General features: G+C 47.1%; 1 protein-coding gene across 1 annotated transcript in view; it reads right to left on the bottom strand.

Moving 5' to 3' along the window:
- LOC311243912 (organic solute transporter subunit alpha) overlaps window positions 1-24,260 on the bottom strand; it is a gene marked incomplete at both ends in the record, with an annotated part of 43,936 nt that overhangs the window by 5,456 nt on the left and 14,220 nt on the right. Inside the window, 3 exons of the mRNA XM_084333294.1 lie at window positions 5,006-5,161; window positions 5,968-6,041; window positions 9,623-9,774. Of these exons, the coding sequence (XP_084189420.1) occupies window positions 5,006-5,161; window positions 5,968-6,041; window positions 9,623-9,774 (382 nt within the window). The remainder of the gene's footprint in view (window positions 1-5,005; window positions 5,162-5,967; window positions 6,042-9,622; window positions 9,775-24,260) is intronic.

The following is a 24,260-nucleotide window of genomic DNA, read 5'->3' as shown; positions in this document are numbered from 1 at the left end:
GCTATTCCCAAACCAGGAGGTGATGTTGCCAGTCAGGATGCTCTCTATTGTACATGAGTAGAAGTTCCTAAGGATCTTCTGACTGACTTGGAACTTCCTTAGGCGCCTGAGGAAGTAGAGGCGTTGTCGTGCCTTCTTCACAACACTGTCAATGTGTGTGGTCCATGTCAAATCCTCGGATATGTGGGCTCCGAGGTACTTGAAACTGTTCACTCTCTCAACCGGTGCCCCGTCGATGCTGAGGGGGCTGTAGTCCTTGACCCCCGACCTCCTGAAGTCCACAATCATCTCTTTTGTTTTGCTGACGTTCAGGGAGAGGCAGTTCTCCTGACACCACTGTGACAGGTTCTCTACCTCTTCCAGGTAGGCCCTTTCGTCGTTGGCAGAGATCAGGCCCACCACTACTGTGTCATCAGCAAATTTGATGATGGTGTTGTTGTTCCGCTGTGCTACGCAGTCATGTGTGTACAGGGAGTAGAGGAGGGGGCTCAGAACACAGCCCTGGGGGGCCCCTATGTTGAGCGTGATGGATGAGGAGGTGCAGTTGCCTGCTCTCACCACCTGGGGTCTGCCCGTCAGGAAGTCCAAGACCCACTGGCAGAGGTCATAGTTCAAGCCCAGGTCCCTGAGCTTGGCTATGAGTTTGGAGGGGACTATGGTATTGAATGCTGAGCTGTAGTCGATGAACAGCATTCTCACATAGTTCCCCTGCCTCTTGTCCAGGTGTGATGCTGCTGTGTGCAGCACATGGGCTATGGCGTCCTCCGTGGACCTGTTGGGGCGATATGCAAATTGCAGAGGGTCCAGGTTGATGGGGAGGGAGGAACAGATGTAGCCCTTCACTAGCTTCTCAAAGCACTTCATGGCTATGGAGGTGAGGGCTACAGGGCGGTAGTCGTTGAGGCAAGCGGGCGTAGATTTTTTGGGTACAGGGATGATGGTGGACTTCTTCAGACAGGTGGGGATGACAGCCTGTTCCAAGGACAGGTTGAAGATGTCAGTGAATACCGGGGCCAGTTGGTCGGCACAGACTTTTAGGACGCGGCCGGGGATGCCGTCCGGTCCTACTGCCTTCCTGATATTCACTTTTTTAAAGATCCGTCTCACCTCATGCTCTGTTACCCTGAACACTGAGTCTCCATCAGCAGACCCCCCCCCCCCATTGCCGTGGTTTGTAGGCTGGTGTTTTTATTCACAGCCTCAAACCTCGCATAGAAGGAATTGAGATCATTTGCTAAGGAGATGTCATTGTTCAGTTTGAGGGAGGTGCCTTTGTAATCTGTCATTGTTCTGAGGCCCTGCCACATGCCTCTAGAGTCAGCCTGTTCGAACTGAAGTTCAACTTTATCCCTGTAACGCCGTTTTGCCTCTTTTACTGCTCTCCTGACGTTGTATCTTGCCATCTTGTGTTCTTCCATGTTGCCTGTCTCCAGCCCGGTGTTGTATGCTGATGTGCGCACTTTCAGAGCCTCACGGACGGATTTGTCTACCCAGGGCTTTTGATTTGGGTAGATTTTAATTGTGGTGGAGGGGATTGTTTCTTCTACCAGAGTACAGACATAGTCAAGCACCGTGTGTGGGTGTGTGCGGCATGAGTGTGTGCCTGCTCATGTTAAAGTGGCTGCTAGTGTGTGGGCGTGCACAGCGTGTGTGTGCTTGTGTGTGAGAAGTTCAGTGCTCTGTGGCACTCAGTGTTCATTGTTCAAGGCTCTGATGGCCTGGAGGAAGAAGCTGAGCCGAAGCCTCTCTGTCCTAGTAGCTGGGGTTCGCAGGCGTCTGCCTGACCTCAGCAGCTGGAACAGGCTGTTATTGGGGTGGTGGGGGTCTTTCATTATTCTGCAGGCTCTGGATTTGCACCTCTTGTTGTATAGAACCTGCAGGGGAGGTAGTGCAATACACGTGGTACGCTCGGCTGAGCGCACGACTCTCTGTAGGGCCTTCTTGTCCTGTGCCGTGCTGTTTCCATACCAGGCAGTGATGTTTCCAGTCAAGATGCTCTCTACAGCTCCGGAGTAGAAGGACTGGAGTATCTTCCCCGATACTCTGAACTTCCTTAACTGTCTCAGGTGGTAGAGGCGCTGGTTCGCCTTTTTTACGACTGTGTCTATGTGTGTTGGACGCCATACCTGATAATAGTCGGGTTAACTCGCCGAACGTTCAGTGCCAGGACCCCTGAAAACCCGAGTATAGTCGGGTTTTCATCGTTATTTCTTTTATTCGATATTTCCATTCATTACAGACACACGGACATCTGGGTTAACATGGGGACTCATTTTGAGAATGCCAATGTGCAATACCGGCCGCATCCACCCAGGTGGCAGTATCGAGCACCCTTTGAAACATGATATCTTGGCCTGTGGCTCGATCAGAGGTCTCCGGTCAGATTTCTATTGGTCGGGCAAGGGGACCGGTTGTCCCGATCGGATTGAGAAATGTGAATAGCTCTCTGCCCATGATGTGTGGCGGATTATGTTGGCGACACGATCGACACCAATACTGGGACTCGCAATCAGATAATTGGAATATTCTTTTTGGGGCACATCCTAGTGAAGGTAAGGCCTATATGGTATCAAACCTGCTGTGATCCAACCATGATTTCACTTCAATCACAATATATGTGTGTAACGTTACTCCACAACGTGTGCCGTTGGTGACGATCAAAGCATCAAAAAACGACCCCCCCCCCACCCTTTCATGCATTCATGATGAAACATAATACCGATAATATAGTAAATTAGTAATATGTGATTTCAAAACAGTAGCGTGTACAGGCGAGAAATGACAACGTTTTTAGTGAATTGCACGTATTGCTGCATAGCGTCGTTTTCTGGGATTAGACAGGATTATTCTAAAACTATAGTCATATTCACCACGGTATAAAACGGGAATGTATGGATGAAAAAAGTATTTCTTTTGATCATATTGAACGATAGATACTCAATGTCAAATGGGCCATAGTATTCTATCTATAGCTATAATATAGAATATAGTTATAGCCCTGCAAATACCGCCACGTATTCCTATACTTTAGAACGCTGGCCTTTTAACCACACATCACGCATATCGCTCCGGCATCCAAAGTGTTAAAGGGGAATGCCATCCATTTTAAGAATTCATTATGTTCTTCCTTTGCTCCAGGACAGTTCAGTCAGTATTTGTGAACAAGCACCACTCTCTCCTAAAGCTAGAACCCTTAGAGATGTTCAGAAAATATAGGAGAAAAAAACAATATGCCTTTTTGCAGTGGATGTGTGAAGATTTTGGCTAAACTTTATTTCGAGTGTGCCTCCTGTCCTGCAGACATCTCTAGTTTGTCTGAGTTTCTCCTGGTATGGTTCCAGCCAAATGTGGTATGGTTCCAGGCCAGCCAAATGTGGTATGGTTCCAGCCTAAATGTGTTATGGTTCCAGGCCAGCCAAATGTGGTATGGTTCCAGCCTAAATGTGTTATGGTTCCAGGCCAGCCAAATGTGGTATGGTTCCAGCCTAAATGTGTTATGGTTCCAGGCCAGCCAAATGTGGTATGGTTCCAGCCTAAATGTGTTATGGTTCCAGGCCAGCCAAATGTGGTATGGTTCCAGCCAAATGTGGTATGGTTCCAGCCGGCACGTGCACACAGTGTTTTTTTTACCGTTACGCATATAGACTGCCCTTCCAACTGAAAAATGTCAGGATAGAATCAAAATATTAGGTAGAGAGAGAGAGATGCCCCATATTCCATTGCAGTTTGCATGGCCTCCTCAGCGTGCCTCTCCGCGGACCTATATATTTTATGCATAGCGTGGGTGGTGATGATGATGATGATTTGGGATTTGGGAATCTCAAATACAAATCGGGATTGGAATAAAAAATGCATTTATATTAAACAATACAGAATATACAGCACTTCTTGGGGTCTGTAGGGTAAGCACTTATTCCCTCCCCCCTGAACATTTATGGAGATGTATGGGCCTTTTAAGTCAGTGATAAAAGTGTCTTTCAAGGATATGTGAGCTCCTGCACTGATTTATTTTAGTTCAATATTTGATCACCAAACCCCCCCAAAAAGCATAAAAAGGGAGCCCCCCCCGCCTGAAAAGGGCCCTTAAAAATCGGTCTTGCGCGCTTGGTTACAAAACACACAGACCTTGCCCTTTTCAGCCTTTGAGCACCGGCCCCTCTAAAGTCCTGTGCACGTCCCTGCAGCCAAATGTGGTATGGTTCCAGCCAAAACCTGGTATGGTTCCAGCCAAAACATTGTATGGGTGCACTACATATGTATTTGAACAAGGACACAGTGTCACAGATGTGAAACACTCATGCATAGATTGAACTGATTTGACACAAAACGCCATGCATGTGAGCCACCACCAGGGGCAGAGTGGTTAAGTGTGAGTGACTGTATGAATGAGTGAGGGAGTGAGTGAGTTGGTGACATCGCCTGTCATTAGGGCTGTCCCCGACTAAGGATTTGGATGGTCGACTATGATTGGCCAACATTTGCCGTTAGTCGACTATTGGTTGACTAAAAAAATATATATATATATATATATATATATATAGGCCTATACTAATTTTTTTAATGTACAATAAAAAAAAAATGTATCATTCCATTTGGGCTGTGGGGGGTGCTTAATGTCTGAAGGAGTCGACTGAAGGCTTCTTGTCCTCTGCAAAAGCATGCAATTGGTCCACTGATGGATACATCGTGATATTTGTCTAGTCTAGTGTGTTCATTAGATGGGTGAAATCCTCTTTCAGTGCCTCTGTGCCTGTTTTCGTAGGCAGTTAGCCTCTGGTATGCGTGCCATTAGCGTTAGCCACGCTTCTAAAATATATATATATATATTTTTTTTGTATTCGACTAAGAGGTTGGCTAGTCGACTACGGCTCCTTTCGACCGATTAGTCGACTAATCGACTAATAGGGGTCAGCCCTACCTGTCATAGAAGTGATTTGCATCTAAAAGGATTAAGGTCGGATGAGGAGAACAGGCAGGAACAGTGTTCTGTTACTGTAGGCCCTACTTGTTGATGGCTATCATGGGCAGGCAGCAGCAGCAGCAGCATGGGAATGGGTCTGGAGAGACTCGCTCCCCAGCCAGGATGCCCAGCATACGGGCCTTTCCTCCGAAGAAGTCCGTGATGAGCCCCATGAACTTCAGCAGTGTCATGGAGTGGTATCTGCACAGCAACATTAACAAGATCAAACACAATGTTTTAAATGTAGCCTAGTATCTGCAACATATATTTTAAAGTGAATTTCATTGATTGGAACTAAAGGAAACTAAATTAAACTAAAACTTGTTATTGAAATGTTAGTGTTATTGGAATCAATAACTATATCGCTGCGTAGATGCATTGATGTGGTCGAAAACTGGGATATTGGCTGATACAGATATCCAATTTTTCCCCCACCCATATAATCAGTCGACGTCAATACTGAATGATATGACGTGCATAAAACAGGTTGAGCTTTTCAGACTTGCCTATCTTCAGATGATAAAATAGTAGGCTGTCATGAGTGTTGGGGGTTATAACACAACATAATATCTGTTATTTAAACAATAGTCCTTGCTATTTTACAATTACAGCTATTATTCTGCTGTTCACTTGCCACTTATTAAACAACACACCCCCTATCAAAAGGTCACACAAATGGCAATTATTGACCATAATTTCTTTTTTGACTAGTTCTGATTGTGCTTTTTAAAACAAAATTTGACCAGTATCAGTTGATATATAGCACTTTCCAACAAAGTCCTTCAAGTCAAAATAAATGTATTTGTATGGCCCAATACATGTCTCACTGGGCTTCCCAAGCCCACAGTGAACAGCAACCCTGCCTTTAAACCTCAATGAAAATGAGGAAAAACCTCTCAATGAGAAGATGATTCTTCAGTGTAGAATTATAAAGTATACAATGCCTTTGTTTGGGTGATATACAGTTGGTATGAAAAGAGTGTATATTATCAATGCTTCAAACTCACAGTGAAGCAATGAAATTACACAACGAGGAGGACCGGGGGATGTAGAGCGCTATGATGGAGGTCAGGCCAAACACCTAAACAAGAAGGACCAAGGTCAGGTTCATGGTACATTGGTACAATACAACTTTTAGGATTGCTTTTAAACAATCACATTTGTATATCAACTGCTATATTGACTGAATATTCTCCTTAAAGATCCGCCCTGTGTTTTTTTTTTATGGTTGACTCCCCTTGGAGGTATGACTATACTACAGATTGTTATTTGTGACTTTGACTATACTACAGATTGTTATTTGTGACTTTGAATATACTACAGATTGTTATTTGTGACTTTGACTATACTACAGATTGTTATTTGTGACTTTGAATATACTACAGATTGTTATTTGTGACTTTGACTATACTACAGATTGTTATTTGTGACTTTGAATATACTACAGATTGTTATTTGTGACTTTGACTATACTACAGATTGTTATTTGTGACTTTGACTATACTGCAGATTGTTATTTGTGACTTTGACTATACTACAGATTGTTATTTGGGACTTTGACTATACTACAGATTGTTATTTGTGCAGAACTTGTCACCAGAGTTCCTTTGTCACATTCTTCCCCTGGAGAGGTAGAGCCTCTCTGAACAGTACTTCCCTGAAATCTGAGTTGCATGTGTGATGTCACTAATAGGTTGAAAGTATCATAGTCCAATATGTTGTAACTTGACACCTTTAGCTTCAGCATACACTGAAGGTTGGGTAGGTATTGATGTATGTCCTGAAAGATTATAAACTGCCTTGGAATTCCTGGTATTCATGATGAAACATAATACCTATTATATAACTTTGAATTGGAAATAGTAGTGTGTCCAAGCGAGCAACGTGAATTCTTTTAGCAAAATTCACATATTGCTCCATTACACAGTTACCAGGAATTAGCCAGGATCACTCTGAAACTATACAATATTCACCACGGTATAACACGCAAACGTATACATGAAAAAAACGTATTATTTTTCACATGTTGAACGATGGATAGTTAATGTCAAATGAGCCATAGTATTGTCTCCATAGCTATAATATAGAATATAGATATAGCCCTGCAAACACTGCAACGCACAGTGTAAATCCCTATCCTTTACAGCGGTGGCACACTAAGTACAAAGATGGCTAAACCAGCTGTTGCCCCAAAGTGTTAACAATTGTGTGTATTGAGCCGTACTGTATGGGTACAGTACAGTACGGCTCAATACACACAATTGTTAAGGGGATGCAGACCAGAGAAAGACTTTCGTCTTGTTTACATCAGGGTTCCCCATTTTCAATTCATAATGAATTGTAAGTAAGGGTGCAATTAGCACCGTGCAATCCATTCTTTGTGGATCCCGCCGATGGTTTCAGATGCGTTTTGGTAAATAGCCTGTGGTGTAGATATTCAAGTTCAAGTTCAAGTTTCTTTATTAGTTGTACTACAGAAATACAGGATACTTTTGTATGAAATGCTTCTTTCTGTTCTGCTCCTGAGAGTGTGCTAGGTAAAAATAGTTAATTATAAAAGTATAATAAGTATAAAATAGAAAGTCAAGTACTTAAACAAGTGTAAACAAAACAAAAAAATGCAATATACATAATGTACAATATACAATGCAGAGTAGTTACATTACAATATAAATATAAATGGGATGAGGTAGCTTGTGGTGCCACCTTGTGGTGGTAAGGTAAGGTGCAAAGCTTGGCTATGTGCAATTGGGTATGAGTTGCCAATAAATATAAAGTGTGTTAGTGTCTAAAGTGTGTAAAGTGGGTGCTAGAGTGAGTTGTCCATTTAAAGTGGGTGTGTACATGTGGGTGTGTGTGCTGTGAGTGTGTTTGATGGTTTGTTACATAGTGTTAATTGTCATTGAGCATCCTGATGGCGGGATAGAAGCTCTTTCTGAGTCTCTATATTGTGTGGCTGGGTGGTTTTTCCCCAGTTTTACCAACCATACTTGTAATGTGTTTCTATAATCCTGTGTTGCTGTGACACTGGGTCACTTGTGTGTGTCCAGGGTTGTCCCTGTGCTTTTCCCATGTGAGGGGTTTAATAGCATAGGGGTACTATTGCTGGTCTGTTTTTCTGTACGGCACTGTGATGCTGGGTCTCAGCGCCTCACCCGTGTTTTCCCCCCATCCTGATGGGGTTAGTAGAGTAGGGTTATTGTTTACTGTTTGTTTGTTTGCTGTTCTCCTTGTTTGTACTCCCCTCCCCTTGTGTCAAGTTATGTTAGGGGTTTTGTTTCCCCTTCCTTTATATATATAAATAAAATACCCATTTACTTTTGGAAAACGTCTTTATTATTTCTTCCTGCCGGGACCCGTGCTAAAGGCACCTGCTGGACGGGTTGATATTCACAGCAACTCAGTCCAGCTACCATAATAGTGTAAATTCATACATCTTTAAAACATATACACAATTATATACAACATGTATAGACCTTTGTGTGTGACATGGGGGCTCGTCCGGGATCAAAAGTTGCCATAGCTATTCTCTACCACAGAATATAACTATACAACTGAGTACCCGCAGCAACACACATTACTAAACAAAGTGGGGACTAGGTTTAGACAAGCCAAAGAAAATAGCCTACCTACCAACAAAAATAATCCATGACAACAATTATAATTCAAGCACGACCATAATAAATTCAAGAGTCACGTTTCCTTTTCATAAAAGCGAACCAATTTGTTTTATGTGACCGAAAGGTCTACCACATCTACTATGAATAAAAAAACAAAAGAAAACATTGGTTCCTAACCAACTAACTAGAACCACCTGGTTACTCTGACTTTCCCAACTAAGGTAAAGGTGTAGAGATGCTGCAAATGGATCTGGAGTAGATCTTTAAAAAAAAAAGTATTTGGGTTAGTACCCTACTAAATACATAATTCAATAAATAGACTATCAAATGAGATTCCATTGACAGTGTTGGAAAAAGTACACAATTCCTTTACTAAAAGTGATAAAATAGTACTCTGGTAAAATTAAGTCATCCACCAAAGAGTATAAAAGTTAGATTTCCTTGATATGAATGGAATTCTTTTAAAATGTCTTATTAATGTGCTCTGTCCCTTTCTTAACCTAAACCTAAACTGTGGTATAATAGCGATCATACACTCAAGGTCGTTGCTAGATCATGATCTCCTGTTCCGAGAACTTCCAGCCTAGTGCCTTCAGCCGTATCACAGTAGTGCCAGAATATCACAGTAATCACAGTTTTAGCAACAATTATCAACAACGATTTAGGCACTGCTGTGATGTGGTTGCGGGCACAAGGTTGAATGTAGAATGCTGTGGTATCAAAGGTAGAACACCTTCTATAAGACTAATTTGTATGTCAATGCTTTGCGGTGGTCAAACCTGATGCACTGACCTCTAGAGGTTTTCAGTGGCTGCTGGTCCACCTATGCTGGCTATGATTACTTGCTTTTACATTTGGTAGGCTTGATCTTCCAAAGTACAACTTCTCACACCTTTTGTATGGAAAACCTTTTAACTTTTAAGTAACTGCAAGTTTCAGGTTAAAGATAGAATCTGTAATGCCATCAAACAGCGGCCTCTAGGCAATAGAAACCCCTTGAGCTGTGTGAAGTTGAAGTGGAGAGGGAGGGGGGTCATGTTACCGGGTACATTCCCAGGATCCACAGGGAGAGGCGTCTGCGTCGGGTGGACGGGACACGCCGCAGGAAGAAGCCCACCTCCTCCAGGAAGAGAGCCAATAGGATGACAGCAAGGCCAGCGGGGATAAGGAACAGCCACAGCTCATCCTTGATCACTGATGCAAACCAACAGATCACCCGCTTTCATCCAAATCGACACATCACGCATGCATTGTTCCTGTGCACAGCATTGTCCTGGAATGCTGTAGTACAGCCCCCAGGGGAAACCACAGGTGAAAAAGTACATATTGTACATTATGTTATACAGCCACAAGTAATATATTGACGTTTCAGAAAACCTTTGAGTTCCACTGCTGGAGAACAAACCCAGGGCGCTCGCATGGGAGGCGAGTGCCTTTACCCGGCTCAAGACTACCGAGACATATCTGTCTGATAGCCTTGCCCAAACTTCTAGTAATGGTGACATCAATGCTCAAAACAAACTGGGGAAGAGCTGCTGCCTATGACATGGGGGGAGGATGATGCATGTCTGTAATCATTAGAATACATTCAAAAACAAGACGTTGATGATGATGATGATGGTGCTTTGAACGGAAATGTTCTGTCCTGACTCGGGCTTCGACGTTTCAATGATTATCAGTGGAATAATAGAACCTTCATTCTTCTTGCGCACACAGTTTCAGTTGGCGGTTAATGAGAGCTGTGAGGTATGTAGATTTTCTTAAAGTTCTCATGACTAAATATCTCTGTCTGACAATAACACATTTTCTAAATGAATGTAGGATTATTATAAAAAAAAAGAATGTACCTACTTTTTCTCCCCCTTTTTCTGTGATTTTTCTCCCATCCCAATTTCCTCTCGTGCCAATTCTCCCTCCCCTGTCCTGATCGTTGCTCACATGTGCCCCCCACTGGCCGGTCGTATGGAGGGTAGAAGCCCATCACATGTCCCCTCCGATACATGTAGAGGCAGCCAGCCACTTCTTTTCACCTGCCAGCGTGGACTCTCATTGGCGAGGTGTAACGTGTGGGAGGCTCACACTGCCCCCGCCATCTCCTGTCTTTGCTGTGCAGGCGCCCTGACCGACCTGTAGGAGTCGCTGTTTACAATGACCAGATTACCACCCATCGACTTCCCTCCCGCTGACTCTGCCAATTGAGTCAGTATGATGGCCGGCCCAAGCCGGAGGCAACGCTTACAGCCGGATTCGAGACCGGTCTCTTGCGTTGGTGACGAGTGCAATGTCCGCTGCGCCACCCAGCCGCCCTTAGGATTATTATTTCTATAAACTATTTCTTATGCTGATGTAAGCACATTTTTGGATGGGTAAAAAAAATAAAAAGGGTAAGCATTTGAATATTGATTTTGGCATTAACACTTTCTGCGCCAACCCCGAGATTTCTCGGGTTATCTCGCCAGCGGTTGAGCGCAGTTTTTTTCTTTTTTACGATTTTAATATTCTATACACTCTCACGGACCTCTGTGTTATCATTGGAACTCATTCTGAGACCCCGAGAGTGCAATACCGGCCAAATCCTACTAGGTGGCAGTATCGCCTACCCTTTGAAACCTTATTTCACACTGTGTGTTACATTCTATATGGTCCGGGCGGAGAATTTAGACACAGCCAAGTGAAACGCTTCATTCGAGCAACTTGGAACGTGTGTAACACACTTGATGCATATTTTGTGCCATTTCATGTCAGGGACCCGATGGACATCAATACTGGAAATCGCATTCAGACAATTGGAATATTCTTTTTGCAATACCTCCTATCAAAGGTAAGGACTATATGACATCAATCCTACTTTGATCGTACAATGATTTCACATCGATCGCAACAATCAACATATGTACTATTCAAAACGTATGCCGTTGCTGACGATCAGAGCATCACAAAACGACCCCCCCCCCCCTTTGATGCCTTCATGATGAAACATAATACATATTATATACCTTTGATTTGGAAATAATATCGTGTCCAGGCGAGGAACGCGAACGACTTTCGCAAAATGCACAAAGCGCTCCTTAACGCAGCTTCCAGGAATTAGCCCGGATCACTCTGAAACGATACAATATTCACCACGGGATAACACGCGAACGTATACATGAAAAAATTTACTCTTTTTTACATGTTGGACGAGAGATAGTGACTGTCAAATGAGCCATAGTATTGTCTCCATAGCTATAATATAGAATATAGATATAGCTCTGCAAACATTGTGATGCACAGTGAAAATGCCTATCTTTTAAAGCGTGGCCCATTGACTACAGGGATGAGGGTAATCGCTGGCGCTGAATGAGTTAAGGAACTATATGACAACAAACCGCTATATTTCATACTGGCTTCGCGTCTTGCTTTGCCTATTGGACTTCTCATTGGATTTTCTCATGCACCTTTACATCTACCTGGCCACACCCACTTCCGGCTAGTATATATCCCAGTGGCGTGGCCATGGCCATGCTCACCCTTCCTAATTTTTCACACGAAAATACTGCTCATAGGCATCCGCAGCAGTGAATACAGGATTTAATTTAGTTAGTTAGAGATGTAAGGATATTCCACCGAAGTCCTTTTCAGCGTTCAGAAAGAGAAGCGCTTGGTGTCCGCCGCTCGTCATGGAGTTTTCCTAGCAGACCGGCGATTCCTCTCCGGAGGATTGCTGAAGGGTGACAGCGTGCGGTCGGTGGAAGGCTCGAGCCGCCCTGCGCTCAAGGTTGGATCCCGGGCGCTGTGTCAGGTGGCATCGAGGCTGTCGCTCATCGCACCGAGCAATCGGTAGGCATGAGGAGCGGGCAGCCTGTAAAGGTGAAGCCCTCATTTGGCGTGCTGGGGCTAATTACCCATGCCCCACGAAGAGAGAGCCTCTTTCGAGCCAGGGGGAAGACTCGTTTGTCTTCCCTGGTGTGTCCCCCTCTGGTCAGACTGGGGACCCAGAATTGTACCCCCCGCTCAGTGCGCTAGGGTTAATTACCTCGGCCCCGCGGGACTTAGGCTTGTGTCGTGTGCGCTCTGACCAGAAGTTTCTACCTATAGGTAGACGAGCGCATCGGCGGACAAGCAGACACCGCTGCTGGGCGTGTGTGTCATTGGATGTATTTATAAAGAAGACGTCCAGAGAGCTTTTACTGCCTCACCCAAGGAAAAGAGCTTGATATGACCAGCAGCAAGAGCACCGCTCCACTCGACACACCGGGGCAATCAGGGCAACACGTGGGTAATGTTCCTTTTTGATTAAATAGGAAATAATATTTGACAATAAGTTCCGTTCAGTCGAACGGCATTACCCATTCGTTAAAATGAGATTACTTTTATTCTTATGCTTAATTGAGAGTGTGCCAGACAGACCCCAGGTGTGTGTTGTGTAAACATGATGTGTGTGTCCTCTCTCTCGCGCCGTCATTCTGCTGTGTCTATTCGCCATTCCATCGCCTATAGCGTTGCTAGGGGCTCTGTTTTTTCCTTGAGACCGTTGACCGCGCTACTGATGTTAAAAGATAGCGAACGGCCAGGTTTTCTCCCTGGTGTTAGGTCAACAGGCTTCCGAGGTCCTCACATGGAGTCGGTTCCCGACGGGTCGGGAATTTGTCATGTGACAGATTGACTAGGAACGAACAAACACACGACAACGGGGAGATATCTGGTGACCCCTCTCGAAAGGTGAGTTGAGTCGTGGGGGCTCTATGTGGCCTGTCTGATCAAGACGTAGCCCAGAGACCCTAACGACCTGTGAAGTCTACGTGATAATGTACGGGGGGAATCTCCGTACAGTTTTCACATTACTTCTCGGAGTCCAAAAAAGCCTCGTATGTGTATGGTTACATGAGGCTGTCTTCTGGGTTGTTTTTCCTTTTTTCCGATATTTTTATTCATTATCCACCCAGGGAGCCTGTTGTTACCATAGGGAATGAGTCTGAGGTCGCCAAAGTGCAATACCGGCCGCATCCGGTATTCATCATGGACGGTCGCATTTTACCCAGCTCCCGTAACCAACGCAACAGATCAACAACAAAAAAGCATTTTGCGCATTTTCTACTTTCCCTCCTGTGGATTATGGACTTGTACCTGAATTCACAACTCAAGCAACAACTCCAGACAGAAGTGGAGGGTAGCGAAAACGCAAATCAGCAGTCCCATTGCGACTTCTACTTGTTAACGGGCATGGAGAGGAAACATCCAGCCTTCGGAGCCACGACTATCCACACAGTACTTACTGCGAATCCGGAATGAAAGAAATTACCCCCAACAGGCAAGTGTAATAAGAGATCAATGTTTTTATTATATCTGCTCATGTCGGGTGACATACATCAGAACCCTGGTCCCGTAGTGACACGGAACCAGAGACTACAGTTAGATCTGCTGACCCAAGAAGCGGCAGCCAGCTTCGCCAGCACAACAGATCAACTGCTACCCACACAGACGGCGGCTAACGACATGATCAACGGCAACATTCCTCCTCTACCACCTCTGCAAAAGAACCCACGAGAGGCCACAGCGAGATGGAAGGAACCGGGGTTCACAACCGAGGCGCCCAGCACGTTGCGGGGACAAAACAGCGAGGCATCGCTCCTCACACCGCGCCGGAGATCAACAGCATCCACGCAATTGACGCTTCAGCCAGCAGTTGCACCAGCCGACCAGCAAGCGGCGACATACCCTCACCGAAGCCCCAGCAGACTTGGAGAGCGGCGCGGGACATCAAGATCACCAAGGACCCGACGGTTAGCTCGGCTGGCCCCGCCATGCCAGCTAGTCTACCCGGGCCGGGGCCAGGACAAAAGGCACCCCCCCTCCCCCACAACGGAGTACTAACAGACACATCTGTAAACAACCAGCCCCCCCCCCCCCACATCGCGGGCTTTCACACAGAGGAATACAGACTCCAGCAAAGGACAAAGGATCACCCCCTCCCCCCCTCCCCACTCACGGCACAAACAGCAACAACGCCCCCCCTCCCCCCACCACAGGACAGGACACAAATGATCAGAGTTACCTCAAGTGTGACGACATCAATCTGATTACCAGCAAAAATGGACTTCACATATTCCATCTTAATACAAATAGCCTGAGACCTAAACTGGCTGAAATCAAACAGTTGTTTTTAAACGGTAAGGCTAACATATTGTGTTTCACAGAAACAAAATTAGACTCATCTGTACAGGATCCAGAGATTGAAATTGAAAACTACTCAATAGTCAGGAGGGATAGAAACCAGTATGGAGGTGGCGTCTGTGTGTATATACGCAAGGATACCAAATACATCAACCGTACTGACCTTAACCATGATGAAATTGAAACTGTTTGGATTGAAATCTTATTAGACAAGGTGAAACCAGTACTAGTAGGCACAATCTATAGACCGCCAGAACAAAGTGGCTTTTATGACACACTTGATGGGTGTTTAGCTGGGGTGGAGGGGGTAGAAAAAGTTCGTATTGGGGACTGGAACACGGATATGCTGCGTAAAGCAGCACCCGTCTTCAAGGCCTTCAGTAGATTTTCTGATCTGCACGGTTTCAGCCAGCTAATCACCCAACCCACAAGGTGTGATTCGACACAAACCACCATTGACCTCATTTTGACCTCTGACAAGTCCATGATCTCCAATAAAGGGGTGATAGCATGCGGGTTAAGTGATCATTATATGATTTTCTGTACCCGCAAAAATCTAAAACAGAAGGCCGGCTGTCACAAAACAGTCACATCTAGAGACCTCAAAACTTACTCTAGAGAGGCCTTTAACCTAGAACTGGAGAGCTTGGACTGGTCAGATGAACTCAGTGGTACACAGGTTGAAGAAACATGGCTTGGATTCAAAACCAAATTCACAGCAATACTCAACAACATGGCACCCATAAGAACCACCAGGGTTAAAAATCGCGCTGAGCCATGGATGCACACTGAAATACTGGCCGCTATGAAAACCAGAGACAAAAAATGCTCTGAACTTCATAAAAGTCAGACAAAGCTTTCCAAAAGCTCAAACAGTGAACTCCAAGCCCACGTGGTTGAACAAAAAATTCAAAGAAACAGACTAAGAAATGACGTAAACACCATGATCAGAACCGCAAAAAGAAATTTCATCAACGACAAAATGGAGGAAAACAAAAACAAACCCCGCAAACTTTGGAAATTACTCAATAATCAACTATGCTGCAGTAAAAAACTTAAAACCAGATTCTCAAACATAAACATAAAGACGGACAACACGCTCATCACAGACAAGCTGGATGTAGCCAATTACTTAAACATCTTCTTCACAAACATAGCCACAACACTGGTAAACAAACTACCCTCCCACTCAGGGCATTATGGGGTAGAACACATAGTAGCATACTACAAAAACCTAGGGGTCCACAAAGACGACTTCAAACTTGAAATGGTAACAACCGATGAGGTACTCAAAAAATTGAGCGCCCTCCAACCTAACAAGGCCACTGGCCATGACAACATCCCCTCCAAATTCCTCAGAGACGCAGCAGCCGCCATCACCCCAGTCATCACACACATAATAAACCTCTCTATAAAACAGGGGCACGTCCCCAAGGACTTCAAAATTGCGAGAGTGACCCCTCTGCACAAAAAGGGCAGCAAATTAGACCCAGGCAACTACCGCCCTGTTTCTATTCTTACCTCCATCTCGAAAGTCATGGAGAAAATAGTCTACGAACAGGTCGAAAAGTACCTGGCGGAAAAAGATCTAATCTACGAATTCCAATCTGGTTTCAGAACGTCCCACTCCACTGACACATGCCTCCTCTATTTGAACGACCACATCAAACAAGAGGTGGACGCGGGCAAATACTGCGGCATGGTCATGCTGGACTTACAAAAGGCCTTCGACACTGTCAATCACTCCATTTACATTTTACATTTACATTTAGTCATTTAGCTGACGCTTTTATCCAAAGCGACTTACAAGTTCTGTACGACAAGCCATCAGGAAGGGCACAACTCTATCAGCTGAGTAACAATGTTCATCAAAGTGTTGAGTGCTACAGTGTAGGTTAGTTTATTAGGACAAGTACATGACAGTATGGTTAGTTAGGGTTAGATTTTTTTTTCTTTTTTTCTTTTTTTAATTGTCTGATGGACAAGCTAAAAGCAATTGGTTTTGATAGCTTATCAGTGAGCTGGATGCAATCCTACCTGGAGGGGAGAGAACAGATGGTAGAGGTAAACGGTACTCTATCCCCCCCCCCCCTCACAGTGAGCTGTGGTGTTCCACAAGGAAGCATACTAGGACCGCTACTCTTCCTAATTTATGCAAATGACATGTCGTCAGCCTGTGACTGCAACTTGTTCCTGTTTGCGGACGACTCAGCCCTGTGCCGACCAACTGGCCCCGGTATTCACTGACATCTTCAACCTGTCCTTGGAACAGGCTGTCATCCCCACCTGTCTGAAGAAGTCCACCATCATCCCTGTACCCAAAAAATCTACGCCCGCTTGCCTCAACGACTACCGCCCTGTAGCCCTCACCTCCATAGCCATGAAGTGCTTTGAGAAGCTAGTGAAGGGCTACATCTGTTCCTCCCTCCCCATCAACCTGGACCCTCTGCAATTTGCATATCGCCCCAACAGGTCCATGGAGGACGCCATAGCCCATGTGCTGCACACAGCAGCATCACACCTGGACAAGAGGCAGGGGAACTATGTGAGAATGCTGTTCATCGACTACAGCTCAGCATTCAATACCATAGTCCCCTCCAAACTCATAGCCAAGCTCAGGGACCTGGGCTTGAACTATGACCTCTGCCAGTGGGTCTTGGACTTCCTGACGGGCAGACCCCAGGTGGTAAGAGCAGGCAACTGCACCTCCTCATCCATCACGCTCAACATAGGGGCCCCCCAGGGCTGTGTTCTGAGCCCCCTCCTCTACTCCCTGTACACACATGACTGCGTAGCACAGCGGAACAACAACACCATCATCAAATTTGCTGATGACACAGTAGTGGTGGGCCTGATCTCTGCCAACGACGAAAGGGCCTACCTGGAAGAGGTAGAGAACCTGTCAAAGTGGTGTCAGGAGAACTGCCTCTCCCTGAACGTCAGCAAAACAAAAGAGATGATTGTGGACTTCAGGAGGTCGGGGGTCAAGGACTACAGCCCCCTCAGCATCGACGGGGCACCGGTTGAGAGAGTGAACAGTTTCAAGTACCTCGGAGCCCACATATCCGAGGATTTGACATGGACCACACACATTGACAGTGTTGTGAAGAAGGCACGACAACGCCTCTACTTCCTCAGGCGCCTAAGGAAGTTCCAAGTCAGTCAGAAGATCCTTAGGAACTTCTACTCATGCACAATAGAGAGCATCCTGACTGGCAACATCACCTCCTGGTTTGGGAATAGCACTGCACAAGACCGTAGCAGACTACAAAGAGTGACACGTTCAGCCGAACGCACAATTGGAGGGGGGCTTCCCACCCTCCAGAACATTTACAACAAGCGGTGCAAGGGGAAGGCTAAGAGAATTATTAAGGACTCGAGCCACCCGAACAACTGCCTCTTTGAACTGCTGCGGTCAGGCAAGCGATACCGGAGTCTTAAGGCGAGCACAGAAAGACTCAGAAGAAGCTTCTATCCCCAGGCCATCAGGCTGCTAAACGAACAATAAACACTATGCAACAACCATCAAATGCACACAGCACACACACCCACACACTCACTTAAACAAACAACACACTGCAGCACCCACTCTCCACACTTTAGATCACACAAACACACTTTATATTTATTGATAAAGGATTTGCACTACAACTCGTACACCTACTGTAAATTGTACCTAAATTGCACCTCATCCTATTTCTGCCTTGCACTATATAGTATTGTATATTAGTACACTACACAGTATTGTATATTATATGGTAACTCAGTTACGTCTATTCTGCATCGAACATTGTACATATGTCTATACTGAACACTGTGACCTCATTTTTTTTACTTCTAATTTACATGCTATACTATGTTATTTTATTTCATACTTATCTTGTCTTGCACAGTCTCTGGAGCGTAACAGTAAGAAGCATTTTGTATAAAAGTATTCTGTACTTCTGTATGACAACTATTAAAGAAACTTGAAACTTGAAACTTGCTGGTCTCTGACAAGAACAAGTTGCAGGTTGAAAAAACCCTCAGCTCGGAACTAGGCAAAATCTGCATATGGCTCGCTGATAACAAACTATCATTACACATGGGCAAAACAGAGTCCATTCTCTTCGGTTCAAATAACAAACTCAGCAAGACCGACGGCTTCTCAGTTACAGTGGGTGACAATATTGTCACAAGGAAAGACGAAATTACCTACCTGGGTTCCATCCTAGAGGCAAATCTTTCCTGTGACAAAATGGCATCCAATGTAATAAAAAAAGTTAACCAACAAACTAGTTTCTTGTACCGGATCTCCTCTCTGGTAAACAAGAATACCCTGAAGACTCTGGCAGGAGCACTCATTCAAGGGTACTATGACTATGCGTGCACCTCATGGTACCAAAGCACCTCAAAGGCGCTTAAAACAAAATTACAAACATCACAAAACAAACTGGTCAGACTACTACTTGACCTGAACCCCAGAACCCACCTCACCCCTGCCCACTTTGACAACCTAGGATGGCTTAGAGTAGACGACAGAGTACAGCAACTTGCAATGGGCCTGGTCTACAAGATACACTATACGACCGGGGTGCCCATGTACATGTCAAAATACTTCCCAAAGGTCAGTGAATACCACAACCACTACACCAGAGGAAGCTCAACAAATCATGTTAAACCCAGATTCGGCTCAAACAAGGGACTAAACACATTTCGCAATTATGCCACAACAATGTGGAACGCCCTACCCAAAGCTGTAAAGGAATGTGAATCCCTGCACACATTCAAAACCGCTCTTAAAGAGCACCTACGGGAGGCTGCAATTCGAAACTGGCCACCGTAAATGCCCAAAACCCCCACCACCTCCTAATAGACAGTCTCCTCCCCACCGCATGTATATATTCCCTCCCCACCGTATGTATATTTCTCTCCCACCCACCCACCCCCTCCTAATGTACAGTCCCCTCCCCATCATATGTATATACTCTGTCAGGATCTAGGGGTAACAGTACTGTATATTTGAATACCGTTTATGTCACAAATGTATCAGTACTAAATACCTATATGTCCCTATGCCATAAATGTCATGTATGTTGAGTATGTCATAAATGTCTATATGAATTGAAAATGGGGGACCCTGATGGAAACAAGACAAACGTCTTTCTCAGGTCTGCATCCCCTTAACAATTGTATGTATTGAGCCGTACTGTATTGTACCCATTCTGCAATCTGTTAAATAAAGTTTTCATTCATTCATTCATTCATTCCAGCAAGACGGCGGTATTGAGCACCCTTTGAAACCTTGTATCTTGGCCTGTGCGTCGGTCTAATGGATCCGGGTCATTTTTTTCTTTTTGCTCAAGCTGAGCGGTTATAACGGTCGGATTGAGAAGAATCAAATGCTCCTGACGCATAATGTGTGGTGGATTATGTTGGCTCCACAATGGACATCAATACTTGGAATCGCGATCAGATAATTTGTTAGGGTTTGAAACCGACCTCAAACGCACGGCACAGACAGGTAGTTCAGAGTTAGCCAAATACTAGGGCGTATTTATTTTCAGAGTCAAAAAGGAGCAAGTAACAATCTTGAAACAAAGGGAGACTGCCTTCAGCAGAGTTATCTGCGGCTCTGCAGATCCTCTTGGTGTTCGAGGTGGGGAAACGGTATTGACGCTGAAGCGGCTCTGCAGATACTCCCAGCTTCAACTCGAGGTGGAAAAGAGAGAGAGAGAGAGAGGTAAATAACAGTCCACATCACACAGAGGCAGTGCGGTCTCCTCCTCCCTTGCTGAGTCCAGAACAAACAAAACGATATCTTCAGTGTTCACCACAACACACAATTTAGCTGAGGGTCAGTGCAAAACAAAAACGATAAACTTCTGTGTCTCTTCTAAACACACACCCCAGCTGAGTCCAGTGCAAGCAAATGATAATCTTCAGTGTCTCCTTTAACACACAACTTAGCTGAGTCAAGTGTAAGCAAAAATAGAACTCTTCAGTGTTCTTCAAAACACACAAAACAGAATCGTCCAAAAAAGGGTTTGGTTCAAACTCACCAAAGCGCAAGAGTAAAGCGGGTAAACGAGGCGCAGCTCAAAACGGGGGACAAGGTCTTCACCAGCGGGAATCCACAGATGTCCTGGAGGGAGAGTAGACGAGGCACAGCAACGGGGAACAACAGGCAGAAACAGAAGTATTCAAAACGACCCGACATCGATTGAAGGGAAGTCCCAGTATAAAAAGCCTCTGGGGCGCTAATCAAAAACTATGACAGGTGCGCGCTGGAATTGATACTTGCTCCAAAAGCGTGTGGCGGGGAATGCACCAATCAACACAGCACCTTAAAGGAGCGGAGTGTGTGGCGGGGAATGCATCAATCAACACAGTACCTTAAAGGAGCAGAGCGTGTGGCGGGGAATGAACCAATCCTCACAGTACCCCCCCCTCCACGGGAGCCACCCGGCGACCAGCCCGACCCGGCTCGTCCGGGTGAGCATGATGGAAGTCGGTGATCAGGCCGGGGTCCATGATGAGCTGGCGGGAGACCCAGCTCCGTTCCTCCGGGCCGTATCCCTCCCAGTCCACCAGGTACTGGAACCCCCGACCCCGCCGTCGAACGCCCATCAACCGGCGGACCTGCCACTGGGGGTGTCCGTCCACCATCTCGGGAGGAGGCGGGTCCGGAGCAGGAGGCATCAGGGGACTGAGAGAGACAGGCTTAACCCGGGATACATGAAAAACGGGGTGAATGCGCATGGACGCAGGAAGCTTAAGACTCACCGCCGCCGGACTGAGCACCTTCAGAACCTCAAAAGGACCGACGAACCGGGGGTTGAGCTTCTTGGCCGAGGACCGAAGCAGAAGGTCCTTTGCGGACAGCCACACCCTCTGCCCAGGGTGGTACGTCGGCGCAGGGACCCGGCGCCGGTCGGCCCCACGACTGGCGCGCTCCGATGACCGGAGCAGCGCAGTCCTGGCGATCTCCCAGACCCGACGGCACCGGTCGAGATGCTCCTGTATGGAGGGAACTGCCACTTCCGACTCCTGTGCAGGGAAAAGAGGGGGTTGGTAGCCCAGGGATACTTCAAAAGGTGAGAGGCCGGTGGCGGAACTGACCATGGAGTTGATGGAGTACTCGACCCAGGGAAGGAACCGGCTCCAAGAAGCAGGCTTCTCGGCAGCCACACACCGAAGAGCAGACTCCACGCTCTGGTTCATCCTCTCCGTTTGTCCGTTAGTCTGGGGATGATAACCAGAGGAAAGACTGACCGTTGCCCCCAATCCCTTGCAGAAAGCCCGCCATACCTGGGAAGTGAACTGGGGCCCCCGGTCCGAGACGACGTCCTGGGGAAACCCATGGAGGCGGAACACGTGGCGTGTCAGGAGGTCCGCCGTCTCGGCCGCCGAGGGAAGCTTGGGAAGGGCCACGAGGTGAACCCCTTTGCTGAACCGATCCACTACGGTCAGCAGGCACGTGTTCCCCTGGGAAGAAGGAAGTCCCGTGACGAAGTCCAACGCCACATGGGACCAAGGGCGGCTCGGAATGGGAAGCGGCTGCAGAAGCCCGGAGGGCGCCTGGTGGGAGGCCTTGTTGCGGGCGCAGACTGCGCAGGCCAGTACGAACTCCTTGACGTCGTTCCTCATGGTGGGCCACCAGAATCGCCGAGCCAGGAAGGAGAACGTGCGATGAACGCCTGGGTGGCAGGCGAACCTGCTGGTATGGCCCCACTGGAGGACCCGGGACCGGACTGAGTCGGGGACGAAGAGGCGATGAACCGGTACCTTGCCTGGAGCGCAATGGAAGCGTAGGGCATGCCTTACCACCCCCTCGATGCCCAAGGTGACCACTCCCACCACCCTGCCCTCTGGGAGGATGGGAGTCGGGTCCTCAGTGGTTGGGGCTCCTTTGGAGTGTAACCGGGACAGGGAGTCGGCCTTCGTGTTGCGGGAACCAGGGCGAAATGTCAGCGAGAAGTCGAAACGACTGAGGAAACTGGCCCATCTTGCCTGCCGGCCATTGAGGCGCTTGGAAGCACGGATATACGTCAAGTTCTTGTGGTCCGTCCAAATGGTGAATGGCTCCTCGGCCCCCTCCAGCCAATGACGCCACTCCTCCAAGGCAGCCACAACCGCCAGCAGCTCCCGATTGCCGATGTCGTAGTTCCTCTCGGCAGGGAGGAAACGACGTGAGTAGAAGGCGCACGGATGTACCTTCTGGTCCGTTGCCGACCACTGAGATAAGATAGCCCCAAGTCCGGTATCCGAGGCGTACACCTCTACGATGAACTGTCTCTTGGGGTCTGGATGGAGCAAGACTGGGGCGGTAGTGAACCTCTTCTTGAGGGAGCGGAACGCAGCACTCGCCGCTGGGGACCAGTCGAACGGCAGGGCGGGAGAGGTTAGCCTGGTCAGTGGTTCCGCCACCTGGCTGTAGTTCCGGATGAATCTTCGGTAGAAGTTGGCGAACCCGAGGAAGCTCTGTAACTCCTTCCGAGAGGTGGGTTCCGGCCACTCCTCCACGGCCCGGATCTTGCGAGGGTCAGCCCGGGTCAAGCCTCTCTCCACGATGAAGCCCAGGTAATCGACGGAGTCGGAGTGAAAACGGCACTTCTCTGCCTTGACGAAGAGCCGATTGTGGAGGAGGCGCTCCAGCACACGTCGGACATGCTGGATGTGTTCCTCGAGGGTCTTAGAGAAGATGAGGATGTCATCTAGGTATACCACCACAAACTCCTCCAGCATGTCACGAAGGACGTCGTTCATGAGCGCCTGGAATACCGCCGGAGCATTGGTGAGGCCGAACGGCATTACCAGGTACTCGTAGTGGCCCCTGGGAGTCTTGAAGGCGGTCTTCCACTCATCGCCCTCTCGGATACGGACCAGGTGGTAGGCACTCCGGAGGTCCAGCTTGGTAAAGACGGTAGCCTGGGTGAGAGGTTCGAAGGTGGAGTTCATGAGAGGAAGAGGGTACTTGTTCTTAATGGTGATCTCGTTGAGCTGGCGATAGTCGATGCAGGGTCGAAGGTCTACGTCCTTCTTCCCAACAAAGAAGAAACCGGCCGCCACAGGGGAGGAGGAAGGCCGAATGAGACCTGCTTCCAAGGACTCGGAGATATAACGATCCATCGCTGCATTCTCAGGGACGTCAGACTATAGAGGCAGCTGCCGGGAAGGGGAGCCCCTAAGCGAAGGTCGATGGCACAGTCGTAAGGCCGGTGAGGCGGAAGGGCCTGAGCCCGGGACTTACTGAAAACCTCCTCGAGGTCGTGGTACTCGGGGGGTATCGTCGAGAGGTCCGGAGGCGGCTCACAAAGAGGGCTCCGGGGCGAGGGACAGGACGCCGCCTGAAGACACTGGGCATGACAGGCGGAGCTCCACCCTCTGATGGTACCAGAGGACCAGGCGATGTGGGGCTCATACAGCGCGAGCCAAGGCCTGCCCAGGACCACAGGGACAAGAGGAGAGCTGGTGATAAAAAACTGGAGTCTCTCAACGTGGTTACCAGCAATGGTGAGAAGGACTGGGACGGTGCGTTGAGTGAT

Source organism: Notolepis coatsorum, assembly GCF_963971535.1.
Source record: "Notolepis coatsorum genome assembly, chromosome: 17".
NCBI classification, from domain to species: domain Eukaryota; kingdom Metazoa; phylum Chordata; class Actinopteri; order Aulopiformes; family Paralepididae; genus Notolepis; species Notolepis coatsorum.
The sequence above is the reverse complement of the archived record's forward strand: the minus strand, read 5'-3'. Positions and strand labels throughout refer to the sequence as shown.